This window comes from Schistocerca americana, chromosome 7 (assembly GCF_021461395.2).
Source record: "Schistocerca americana isolate TAMUIC-IGC-003095 chromosome 7, iqSchAmer2.1, whole genome shotgun sequence".
NCBI classification, from domain to species: Eukaryota; Metazoa; Arthropoda; class Insecta; order Orthoptera; family Acrididae; genus Schistocerca; species Schistocerca americana.
In genome coordinates, this window is record NC_060125.1 from 231,561,222 (window position 1) to 231,573,479 (window position 12,258).

The 12,258-nt window shown below is 43.1% G+C and overlaps 1 protein-coding gene across 1 annotated transcript in view; it reads right to left on the bottom strand.

Moving 5' to 3' along the window:
- The window catches only part of LOC124622209 (2-aminoethylphosphonate--pyruvate transaminase-like), a 112,255-nt gene that overhangs the window by 38,485 nt on the left and 61,512 nt on the right, over positions 1-12,258 (bottom strand). The window contains exon 4 of the mRNA XM_047147856.1: positions 2,657-2,773. Coding sequence (XP_047003812.1) covers positions 2,657-2,773 — 117 coding nt within the window. The remainder of the gene's footprint in view (positions 1-2,656; positions 2,774-12,258) is intronic.

The window sequence follows — 12,258 nt, forward strand, 5'->3', positions numbered from 1 at the left end:
CCAGGCGTACGGTCTACCCGACGGGAGGCCCTAGCCACACGACATTTCATTTATCTAATTTTTTAATCACCATATCTAACTTCTCATTTCCTTACTTTAATTTTCCTCACATCTGGTTAACCATAATTCCATTGTCTATCTGTAGCTCAAGAAGGGTGAAACCTGTGGTCTTCTTTTCAGGGTGCACTACCCATTGCTTATAGGATTGAAGAAAGGTAATTTTAGAATGGTTGTTCATCCTCATTCTCTATTATTCTAGAGTTCTTTGTTTAAAGAAAGAAATATGGTAATACAGTAGAGTCCTGTTAATCCGAACTAATTGGGACCAGATCTTGTTCAGATTACCAATTTGTTCGGATTAGCTGGAATTATGGTGACGAGTTTCGAGAATGAAGTATACCAAGTAGATAAGTAGGTACACCATGGTAACAAATGGGAACAAGTGTGGGAACAATGGCTCACTCTCACTCCCTGCCCTTGTTGAGACCTTTGTAGTGTCTGAGGTCAGTGCACTGTCAGTTGGCTTGCAAAGCACTTGGTTATGTTAGTTATCAATCCCTGGCATGCATAACAGTTGAATTGTGTTTGTTCAGGTGTAGTGGTGTACATATTTTTGTCATGAGTAAAAAGAAACATACAACATGAACTCTCAAAGAAAAACTGAATGCTTTGGAGCAGATAGACGATGGTGAGAATGTATCTAAACTGGCAATGGAACTGGGTGTTGGTAAAGCAACCATTTGGGATTGGAAGAAGAACAGAGTGAAGCTTGAACAGTACTGTGCAACATCTTCAGGAAAAACACTCAAAATATGGCAGACTTTGAAACAGCCCCAGTACGATAAAGTGGGTGAAGCTCTTTTCCTTTGGTTTATGCAGGAAAGAGAAAGGGAAACTTGTTTGAGTGGAGCACTGGTCAGGAGAAGGCTGTTTACCTGAACGAGTTAGTGAATGGTGATGAGTCTTTTAGTTTGAGTATGGGTTGGTTGGACAGATTCAAAAAACCTCATGGAATCCGTCAGCTAACAATTACTGGAGAGAAGCTTTCTTCTGACAATGATGCAGCAAAGGAATACTGGGGTGAGTTTGAAAAAATGATAAGAGAGGGACAGTATTCTCCCCAACAAATTTATAACACTGATGAGACTGGCCTTAATTTTAGGGAATTGCTGACAAAAAGCCTGGCATCAAAAGCAGAAGAACATGCTTCTGGTTTTAAAATGTGCAAAGATCATGTGACTTTATTAGCATACAGCAATGCTGCTGGTTATCACGAGCTGCCTTTAATGCTGATCAGAAAATCTGCTAGGTCCAGAGCTTTTAAAAACTGCAACATGAAGTCCTTGCCCATATATTATCGCAACCAGAAAAAAAGCATGGGTGAATGGTAAGCTGTTCAAAGAATGGTTTCACGGCCAGTTTGTTCCCTCTGTTCAATGGTTTTCTAAGGAAAATCATTTGTCTCCCTGTGCAGTCCTTTTGTCTGATATCACACCATCTCACCCCAACACTGAGGAATTATGTGATGGAGAAATTGTGGCAAAGTTTATGCCGCCAAATGTTACACAACTTCTACAGCCGATGGATCGGGGTGTACTGCAAACATTAGAACTGATTTACAGAAAACAATTTTTAAGAATGCTGATTCAAGATGATAGCATTCCTTTAGTGGACAAAATAAAAAAGATGAGTGTGAAGGATGTTGTTTATTGGGCCACTGAGGCATGTCAGAATATTTCAGAAAATACTCTCAGAAAATTGTGGAGAAAGCTGTGGACATCTCTTGAATTTCAGGACAACCTAGCTGAAAATGAAGAGGAAAATCTACTACAAACGCTACAGACAATCCCTGGATGTGTAGAAGATAGTGAAGGAGATGTAGATGAGTTGATGACAGCAGATGAGGCATGTGTGGAGAACCTTACTGATGCTGCTTTAGTTGCTGCTGTGACTCAAGACCAGGAAGAAGTGGACTACTGTGACGGAAGTGTCAATGAGCCTGAAAGTGACAAAGGAGAGCTGGTGCCACACAGTGACACAGCACAGGTCCCTGACCTCATGCTACGTTATTTGGAGCAACAACCCACTGCTACACCTGCCAATTTGATGTTTATGAGATGATGGCGCAACTATGTGTCACATAACAGACTATCTTCATTACACCAAAATACAATGACTGAGTTTTTGTCATCTAAAAAGTAAGGATAAAATATCTGATGTATTTTAGTAAGTTTGACAGATTTTCTTTCATTGTTATGCATTTTTTAAACCTAATGTTTTATTGTCAATTTTTCGAATACATCTTTACTGTCCTGTGTAAATTAAAATAGTGTGTATGTACAGCAGTTTACTGCACAGTTTTTCACACTTAGAATAACGTTTTTCATGTTTGGATTAACCAAACGTTCAGATGCCAGGGTTCAGATTAATGGGCCTCTGCTGTAATTGGACTTTTAATATTTTGGGCATTATGGGATTTATATTCCTCATTATTCAGTAAACATTCCTCCAAGTCAGTAGCAGAAAGTTACATTTCTCACACTGAATTTTCAAAGTCATATATTTATAAGTTGTGGGGAACTGTTATTATAAATATATTATGAACTTTATGGAGCTGAATTATAATCTCTTATTTTTATATAATCTATGGACTTACTTTCTTTACATCAAAAGCACCGTCTTCTGGAAAGTCAAGGAGATCTGCAGGAATCTCTGCAGTATCACAGATAGTCTTCATTCGCTTTCCATATGCTCCATTTGACACAATTAGTAACTGTAAAACACAAAAAACACATGCCTTCTGATAATAGTTAAAACTTTTAATAATAATAATAATAATAATAATAATAATAATAATAATAATGTTTTTATTCATAATATCTTATATCTTTACAGTCTTGGACTAGAGATCAGAAATGGAGTAAGTATGACTCTAACATTGTGGCTTGCATACATTAGAAAGCAAGGCACCCCTTCCTTCCTGCTACAATTCTGTGATTGCAATGAATCTGGGAACAGTGGTGCTGTGGTCACTTCCTACTCATTGGTCTGTTCTCTCTTACTGAAGCATGTGGGAGAGTGTAAGGCTAGTTGTGGCTTAGTACAGAAGTTGAATGTGTGGTCTTGCTGTAGTAAAGGAGCAATGACAGTGTGAAAATGGCCAAGTGTCTGGATCAGATGGTCTCTAATGAATCTGTGTTTTGTGAGACTGTGGTGGGTGTAAGACAAAAATTAAGCAATGCAGTATATACAAATGAAAATGTGCTCCTTAAGAGGAAGAGTGGTGTCTGGATAAAAGTTCAATAAAAGAAAATGATTCTATTCTTGTTTATTCCACCTCCAAGATGAGGAAACATATGTGCTCTGTCAAACAAAAACAGAGTACCGAGCAATGTCACTGCTGTGTCCCTGCAATCAAAAAGTGCACTATTTGTGTTTTTTTTGGGGCATGACAAATTGTGAATATGGGTTCTGGTCTCTGCAGTTGTACATAATAATCATCATGTCCAATGGTTGCATACATAGCAGCAGTGCCACGAGTTATATTTGTGGAGTTATATTTGTGAAGTCATATACTCACTTTCATTTCTACTGTAGTACAGACCACTTTTGCTCTACAACAGATTCAAGTGACAAGTTTTCATTTAAATGGGCAGTGGCATAGACTGGTGAACCGAGTCTCTGAGCATATGGAAACAACGAGTTTGAAGTTTATGTCATACAATCCAGTGGTGAGTTTAAAGTGAATATACAGAGTGAATTTCTGATTTCTGTTTTGGACATAGTTCATTTCATTTACAACAATGATACCATCCATGCATAGAATGAGTATTCAGAAAGTAGCACCTTAGATACTACTGTATAAACATTTATCACCTTGAATATACTGCAATATACAGAAGCAGTCCTATCAATAATGAAGTTCCAAATCCTTGAGTAAGTATAAACATCTTGTAATTAACAATCTTTTCAATGTGCCCTTATAAATGTTTCCATGCAGTAGTTTTATATTATTTGCCAACCCCTAAGGAACTGTCTTCCAGCTGCAAGTGGGCTGTGATCTGTAACTCTTTTATTACTCAATATAACAGGTTAGATAAGTTACTCACCATCTGGCAGGGAAACACATGAGCTTTTGGAGCCATTGCCTCCTTCTTCTGGCAGAAGGGTTGAAGTGGAAGAAGTGAAAGAAAGAGTGAAGAAGGAAAGGGGCTGGAGAGATTTACAAAATGGGAAAAGTTATGGAAAAGTCATCCAGAGTACCATGTCTATCAGCAGTGTCAGAAGGTGGGATGGGGAGATGGAATGGGGAGGTGGGAGAAAGAAGGAACAAAGAGGAGAGGAGTGGGGAAAGATGACCAGGTGCATTGGCAGAGGGTGGCAAACAAAGAGGGAGGGAGACAGGAATGGGGAGGAGATTGTAAGGCAGAGGAGGTAGAAACTGTTGGGTAGAGGGTGTGGTGGCTGTGTGTTACTGTAGGTCAAGACTGGAATGATTACAGGAGTGGAGAATTTGTTGTAAGGAAAACTCCCATCTTTGCAATTCAGAAAATCTGGTGGTGGAGGGGAGGATCCAGATCGCTCGGGTAGTGAAGCAGCCATTAAAATCAAGCATGTTATGTTCAACTGCAACAGGGTGGTCTACTTTGTTCTTGGCCACAGTTTGGCAGTGGCTGTTCATCCTGGTGGAATGCTAGTTGGTAGTCGTACAAATATAAAGAGCTGTGCAGTGCTTGCAGCAGAGCTGGTAAATGACATGGCTGCTTTCACAGATGGCCCAGCCACTGATCCTCGCTCCTCCCACCTAACCACCTGTTGGTCACATTCCAGGTATTCCTTACCTCCAACTTAGCCCCATCATCCTTCCTCAGGGGCCTTTCTCAGAACACCAGTTTTACATAAGAAGAAAGAATAGCCATACATAACTTCAGAACAAGTCCTAACATAATCATTCTACCTGCAGACAAATGTTCCAACCCTGTTGTTACGAATCACAGTAACTACCTAACAGAAGGCCTCAGCCAATTTTCTGACTCCTCCACTTATAGCTCTGCCAGAATGATCCCATCCCAGAGATTCAACACAACCTGCTTAAAGCCTCAGGCCTTTCCCAGAACCTCTTACCTGAATCCATTTCTGTCCTCACCCCTATGACACCCTGCATGTAACTAGCCTCCCATGTCAAAGATACCAACCACTTCCATTGCTACCTTCCACCATCCCAACCCCTTTGCCTCCTGGATCCCTACTCGTCACTGTTGAAGCCACGTTTCTACACACCAAGAGCCCTCATGCCCATTGTCTTACTGCTATCGAACACTACCCATCCCAAGCATCCTTCAGATTCCAAAATACACTACACCATTCCTCACACATCTTACTAAATTTATCCTAACCCACAATCAACTCTCCTCTGAAGGGAAGGCTTGCAAACAAATCCATGACACAGCCAACCTGTTTATAGACCATCTAGAGGAGACTTTCCTAGCCTCCAAAATCACTAAACCTCTAGTGTGGTTTAGGTTCACTGCTGCTATCTTCATGATCTGGAACTGAGGTCAAGACACCCGATCTTCATTCTTTCACAACCTCAAAATCATTTCTCCCATCTGCTTCAACTGATCCTCTTCAATGCAGCATGCCACTTTCATAGACACTGACCTTCTCCTCTCTGATGGCTCCATCTTCAACACTGTCCACATGAAACCCTCCAACCACCAACAGTATTTGCATTTCGACAACTGTCACACCTTTCACACCAAAAAATCCCTCCCATACAGCCTGACCAGCTGGGGAGGGCATATCTGCCCAATACACCGAGGGAATCACCAAGGCCTTGACAGAAAGGCACTAACCACACACCTAGTCTGCATACGGGTCTACTGTGCCATTTCCCCTCGAACCCCCCAATCCTTCCACCATCCCCAAGAACCAGCCACAAAGGAGTACCCCCCTCATCACCCAGTACCACTCTGAACTTTAAACAACTGAACCACATCCTTCACCAGGGCTTTGATTACCTATCATCATGCCCAGAAATGAAGAACATCCTACCTGAGATTTTTCCCACCCCTCCTAAAGTGGTGTTCCATCACCCACCCAACCTCCACAACATCCTAGCCTATCCATATGCAACTTCCAATCCCAACCCCTTGCCACAAGGAAAATATCTCTGTGGAAGACGCAGGTGCAAGACCTGCCCAATGCACCCCCATAGAACTTAATATTCCAGTCAAATTACAGGTTTATCTTATCCCATCAGTGGCATCGGCCACGGTGTCATAAGATGTGGCCAGGACTCGATTTTGGCCACCTGCCATATCCCCGCACCCATACGAGGTCGTCGGTGATGAACCGGCCAAGCGAAGGCACCCGCGGCCATGAGGTGGAAGGCCGCAAGAAGATGATGTAGCGTGCGGGGCTGTCAGCCATGTAAGAGCTCAGCCAGGCTGTGGTCACCCATGGGGGTGAAATGGTAAGAAGCCAGAAATTGGAGAAGTGCATCATCACCAGAAGAAGTCAGGAGTTTCCTCATCTGAGCCTTAAATGTGCGGACCAGTCGTTCAGCCTCACCGTTTGACTGTGGAGGGGCCATGACATGCATGACGCCACGACGGGCACAAAAATCCGCAAAATCGGAAGAGGCAAATTGCGGACCATTATCAGTAACAAGAGTAGAGGGAAGACCTTCCAATGAGAAAATGCAAGCTAGAGCATTGGTGGTTGCCGCAGTGGTAGGCGACGTGCAACGGACAATGAAAGGAAAGATAGAGTAGGTGTCAATAATGAGAAGCCAATAAGTACCTAAAAAAGGTCCCATGAAGTCAGCATGAATAGGCTCCCCCGGCTTCTCAGGCGAAGGCCACGGTGACAAAGATGACTTTGGGGCGGCGGCCTGTGACACACAAGGGCCGCAGGCAGTGACCATGTGTGCGATTTCAGAGTCGATGCCAGGCCAGTACACATGACAGCGCACCAGAGATTTTGTGCAAGAGACACCTCAGCGCCCTTGGTGAAGGAGGCGCAAGACCGAAGCACGCAAAGACGCAGGTACCACAAGAAGCGGTGAAGCATTTTCGGTGGAAAGGAGGGTAACACCAACCCTAGCCTTGAGGCAGTAACGTAAAGCGTAGTAGTTCCGCAATGGAACAGAAATCTTAGCAGATGGACGATCTGGCCAACCCTTCTGAATACAGTGTAAAACCCAGGAGAGGGTAGGGTCAGAACCCGTAGCAGCCGCCTGCCGGTACCCGGTGATGGGGAACCCGTCCACAACCCGCTGCTCGGCAACATCCAGATGGAAACACAAAAGTTCATCCCTATCGAATGCCAGATCAGGTCCCATGGGAAGGCGAGACAGTGCATCAGCATTTGCATGTTGAGCCATCAGCCAGAAATGAATCTCATAATTGAAACGAGACAAGTAACGAACCCAACGCTGGAGGCGGTGTGCAGCCTTGTCGGGAAGTGAAGTTGATGGATGAAACAAGGAAACAAGTGGTTTGTGATCCGTAACAAGATGAAATTTGGATTCATAGAGAAAAACACCAAACTTATGAAGAGCATAAATAATGGCCAAAGCTTCTTTTTCAATTTGAGAATACTTTTTTTGGGCATCCGTGAGCGTTTTGGAGGCATAAGCAATGGGTTGTTCAGAACCATCAGAAAAATGGTGCGCAGGGACTGCACTGACCCCGTATTGAGAGGCATCCATGGCAAGAACAAGATGTTGGCCAGGTCAATAAGTAGCCAGGCACGGGGCCTGTTTCAGCATAGTCTTCAATTACTGGAAAGCCACATCGCATGACGTGGACCAGTGAAAAGGCACGTTTTTATGCAACAGGCGATGCAATGGCTGAGCCACCGAAGCAGCAGATGGTAAAAACTTGTGATAGTATGCTATTTTCCCCAAGAAGGCCTGCAGTTCCTTAACAGATGTAGGGCGAGGAAGGGCATCGATCACAGCGACAATTTGCTGAAGAGGACGAATACCATCCCGAGAGAGTTGAAATCCTGTATATGTGACAGATGCCTGAAAAAATTTTGATTTCTGAAGATTACACTTAAACTGGCAGTCTGTAAGACATGAAAAAGTGTGTGGAGATTTTGAAGATGTTTGCCAGTGGTGGAGCCAGTGACAACAATGTCGTCCTGGTAGTTTATACACCCAGGGACAGTGAGCAATAATTGCTCCAAGAATCGCTGAAAGAGAGCAGGGGTGCTGGCAACCCCGAATGGCAATTGTTGGTATTGATAGAGGCCAAAAGGCATGTTAAGGACCAGAAACTGCCAGGAAGCAGCATCAAGAGGAAGTTGATGATAAGCTTGTGACAGGTCAAGTTTAGAGAAATACTGGCCTCCAGCAAGTTTAGTGAACAATTCATCAGATCAAGGCATAGGGAAAGTGTCGATAAGGCATTGAGCATTTACAGTGGCTTTGAAATCACCGCAGAGATGAATAGCACCATTTGGCTTAGCAACAACAATGACAGGAGAGGACCACTCACTGGAAGTGACAGGAAGCAAGACCCCTGAAGCAGTGAGACGATCCAGCTCCCGTTTGACCTGATCATGAAGGGCCACAGGAACAGGCCGAGCCCGAAAAAACATAGGCCGAGCACTGGCTTTGAGCGTGATATGAGCTTCAAAGTCGTTTGCACAGCCTAACCCAGGAGAAAAAAGGGGGTGAAAATGTCGTCGACAAGGAATCCAATTGAGCACAAGGAATAGCATCAGAGACGATCTTGACAGAGTCATCTATGGAGAATCCAAAAACGCAAAAGGCATCAAATCCAAAAAGATTCTCCGTGTTACTATGGTCGACCACAAATATGAGAACAGTGTGAAGGACAGATTTTAAGATACCTCAGCATCAAATTGTCCCAAGAGAGAAATCTTCTGTTTATTGTAAGTCCGTAATTGCATAGTGACAGGTGACAGGAATGGAGAACCCAACTGAAGATATATCTGAGAACTGATGATAGTGGCAGCAGAACCAGTATCCACCTGCATGTGAACTTCTCGACCAAGTATTTCGACAGTGAGGAATAACTTCCCTGAAAGGGAAGAAGTACAATTGACAGACGACACAGAATCAGAATCAGTGTCATGTTCATGAACATCATGTATGTGGTCGGATTTGCAAACGGATGACACACGACCCTTTTTTTTTGCATTTGTGTCACACGGCCCAACGTTGTGGACAATCTTCTTGTGAATGTTTTGTAAAACACCGCGGACATGAAGGAAGTTGCTGTGGGTTTTGCTGCAGCTTCTTAGAGGTTTGTTTACGGTTAGGCCGAGGCTGCACTTGATAGCGTACTGCAGCCATGTCGGCCAGCAGGGACACGCCAAACGCTTCGTCAACATCACACAGAGGTTGTATTTCCCCGACGTCACCCCATGCCTCTATTTGCTCTCCAGCAGCGCGAGAAATTTCAAAAGACTGAGCGATGGATAGGATTTCATCTAGAGTCAGATTTGCCAACTGAAGGGCACGTTGCGTAACTTATTTGTCGGACGCCGACTGGATAATTGCATCCCGTACCATGGAATCGGCGTAGGATTCTTTGTGAACTTCAGTAACAAATTGATAACAAATTGACACTTTCTACAGAGGCCATGAAGTTCAGCAGCCCAAGCACGATGGTATTGATTCAGTTGTTTTTGATAATGAACAAAGGCAACATGAGAGGCTACCACATGCGTTTACTTTTGAAAATAGATGGGCAGAAGTGAGCACATTTCAGCAAAGGACAAACACACAGTATCTTTCAAAGAAGCCAATTGCGACAACAACTGATACATTTGAGGTTAAATCCATGAAAGGAACAGAGACTTACATGTTTGTTTGTCCGCGACATGAAATGCCAAGAAGTGCTGTCGAAGACGTTTTTCGTAATCTCAGTCTTCCACCGTCTCATCGTAAGGTGGAAAAGTAGGTAGAGGCAATGACGAGAGACGCCCCGCATTTGATGCCGCGACGAAATCTCGAATCAAATTTGTGAGAAGCTTTTGCTGTTGTATGAGACCTTGCAATAGTTGCTCTAAAGTAGCCATGAAAACATGTGGGTCAACGATGGAAAAGAAAAAACACTACCTCGTCGCCAATTGTAATAACTTCAAGTTGAACAAATACATTTCAAGGAAGAAGCAACACATGGATGTCACAGATCAAGTAAACAGAGTAAGAAGTGTGTACACTTTAACAGTTAAATCATAACTGAGTCCAAGTCTAGTGGCCACTGGCTGGCTGGCCACATAGGTGGCGTGGCTGCTGCATGGCTGGCACACAGCGCCACATGTAGAGGATGCGCGTAACTGCGCAGCGGCACTTTGAATGATCGGCGAGTCACAACAAATGGAACTGGAAGAAACCCTACTAACTGGTACAATGGGACCTACCCTCTGCCATGCACCTCATGGTGGTTTGTAGAGAATAGATACAGATGTAGATGTACATGTACATGTAGAAGAATGTTTTATAAATTTGCGTTGACCGCATATCATTAGACTGTGCTCCTTAAGGTAATTTATAATGTTCGAACACAATATATGTTCCAAAATTCTGCTGCATATCAACGTTTATGAAAGGGGGCTGTAATTTGGAGGATTACTTCTATTTCCTTTCTTGAGTATTGGTGTGACCTGTGCAACTTTCCACTCTTTGGGTATAGATCCTTCATCGAGCGAGCAGTTCTATACGATTAAGTATGGAGCTATTGCATCAGCATACTCTGAAAGGAACCTAACTGGTATACAGTCTGGACTGGAAGACTTGTTTTTATTAAGTGATGTAAGTTGCTTCATACTTCGAGGATATTAACTTCTACATTACTCATGTTGGCAGTTGTTCTCGATTTGTATTCTAGAATATTTACTTCATCTTCTTCTGTGAAGGAATTTCAGAAGGCTGTGTTTAGTAACTCTGCTTTAGCAGCACAGTCATCAGTAGCATTTGCTTTGCTATTGCACAGACAAGGCATTGATTCGGCCTTGCCACTAGCATACTTTACATATGACCAGAATCTTTTTGGATTTGCCGCCAGGTTTTGAGGCAAAGTTTCATTGTGGAAACTATTATAAAATCCTCATATTGAAGTCTGTTCTAAATTATGAAATTGTGTAAAAGATCACCAATCTTGGGGATTTAGCTTTCATTTAAATTTGGCATGCTTTTTTTGTTGTTTCTGCAACAGTGTTCTGGCCTATTGTGTGCACCAAGGTGGATGGATCAGTTCTATCATTTGTTAATTTATTTGGTGTAAATCTCTTAATTGCTGTCAATACTATTTCTTTAAATTCAAGTCACATCTGGTCCACACCTACATTATTAATTTGGAAGGAGTGTAGATTGTCTCTCAGGAAGGCATCAAGCAAATTTGTATCTGTTTTTTTGATTAGGTCTATTTTTCATTTATTTTTGGAGAATTTGGTAGTTACAGTATTCAGTCTCACTACAATAACCCTGTGTTTGCTAATCCCTTTATCCATTCTCATGCTCGTTATTAGCTCTGGATTATTTGTTACTAAGAGGTCAAGTGCATTTTGACAACTGTTTACTATTTGAGTGGGCTCATGAACTAACTGCTCAAAATAATTTTCAGAGACCTACCCAGCCCACCCACCTAGCACTTCCTATTCCAGTCCTGTCACAGATTTATCCTAACCTACACCTGTGAAAGCAGCCACATCATTTACCACCTCTACTGCAAGCATTGCACAACTTTTTATATTGGCATGACTATGAACCAGCTGTCCCCGAGCAACTATGGGCAAGAGCAAATTAGACCACACTGTTGCACAACAGGTAGCTGAACACAACATCCTTGATTTCAGTGGCTGCTTTGGTACCCAAGCCATCTGGATACTCCCGTCCACCACCAGCTTTTCTGAACTGCACAGATTGGTGTTATCCTTGCAACACATTCTCACTCCTGTAATTACTCTGGCCTCAACCTATGGTAAAATACTATTCCCACACCTTCCACCTGATAGTTTCACTCTCACAATCATATCATCTCCTCCCCATTCTTGTATCCAGCCTTCTTTGTTTGCTGGCCTCTGCCAATGCACTTGCCCATATTTCCCCACTCCAATCCTGTTTTGATCTTTTATTCCCACCTCCATGGTCCACAACCTCCTGATGCTGCTCCTGTTGGCACTCTAGTCCCTGCACACTCTGCCAGACAGCATTCCTCTTTCTCCCCACCTGTACACTACTATCCCTCCCTCTTCCCTGCCTCCTGCAGATTGCTG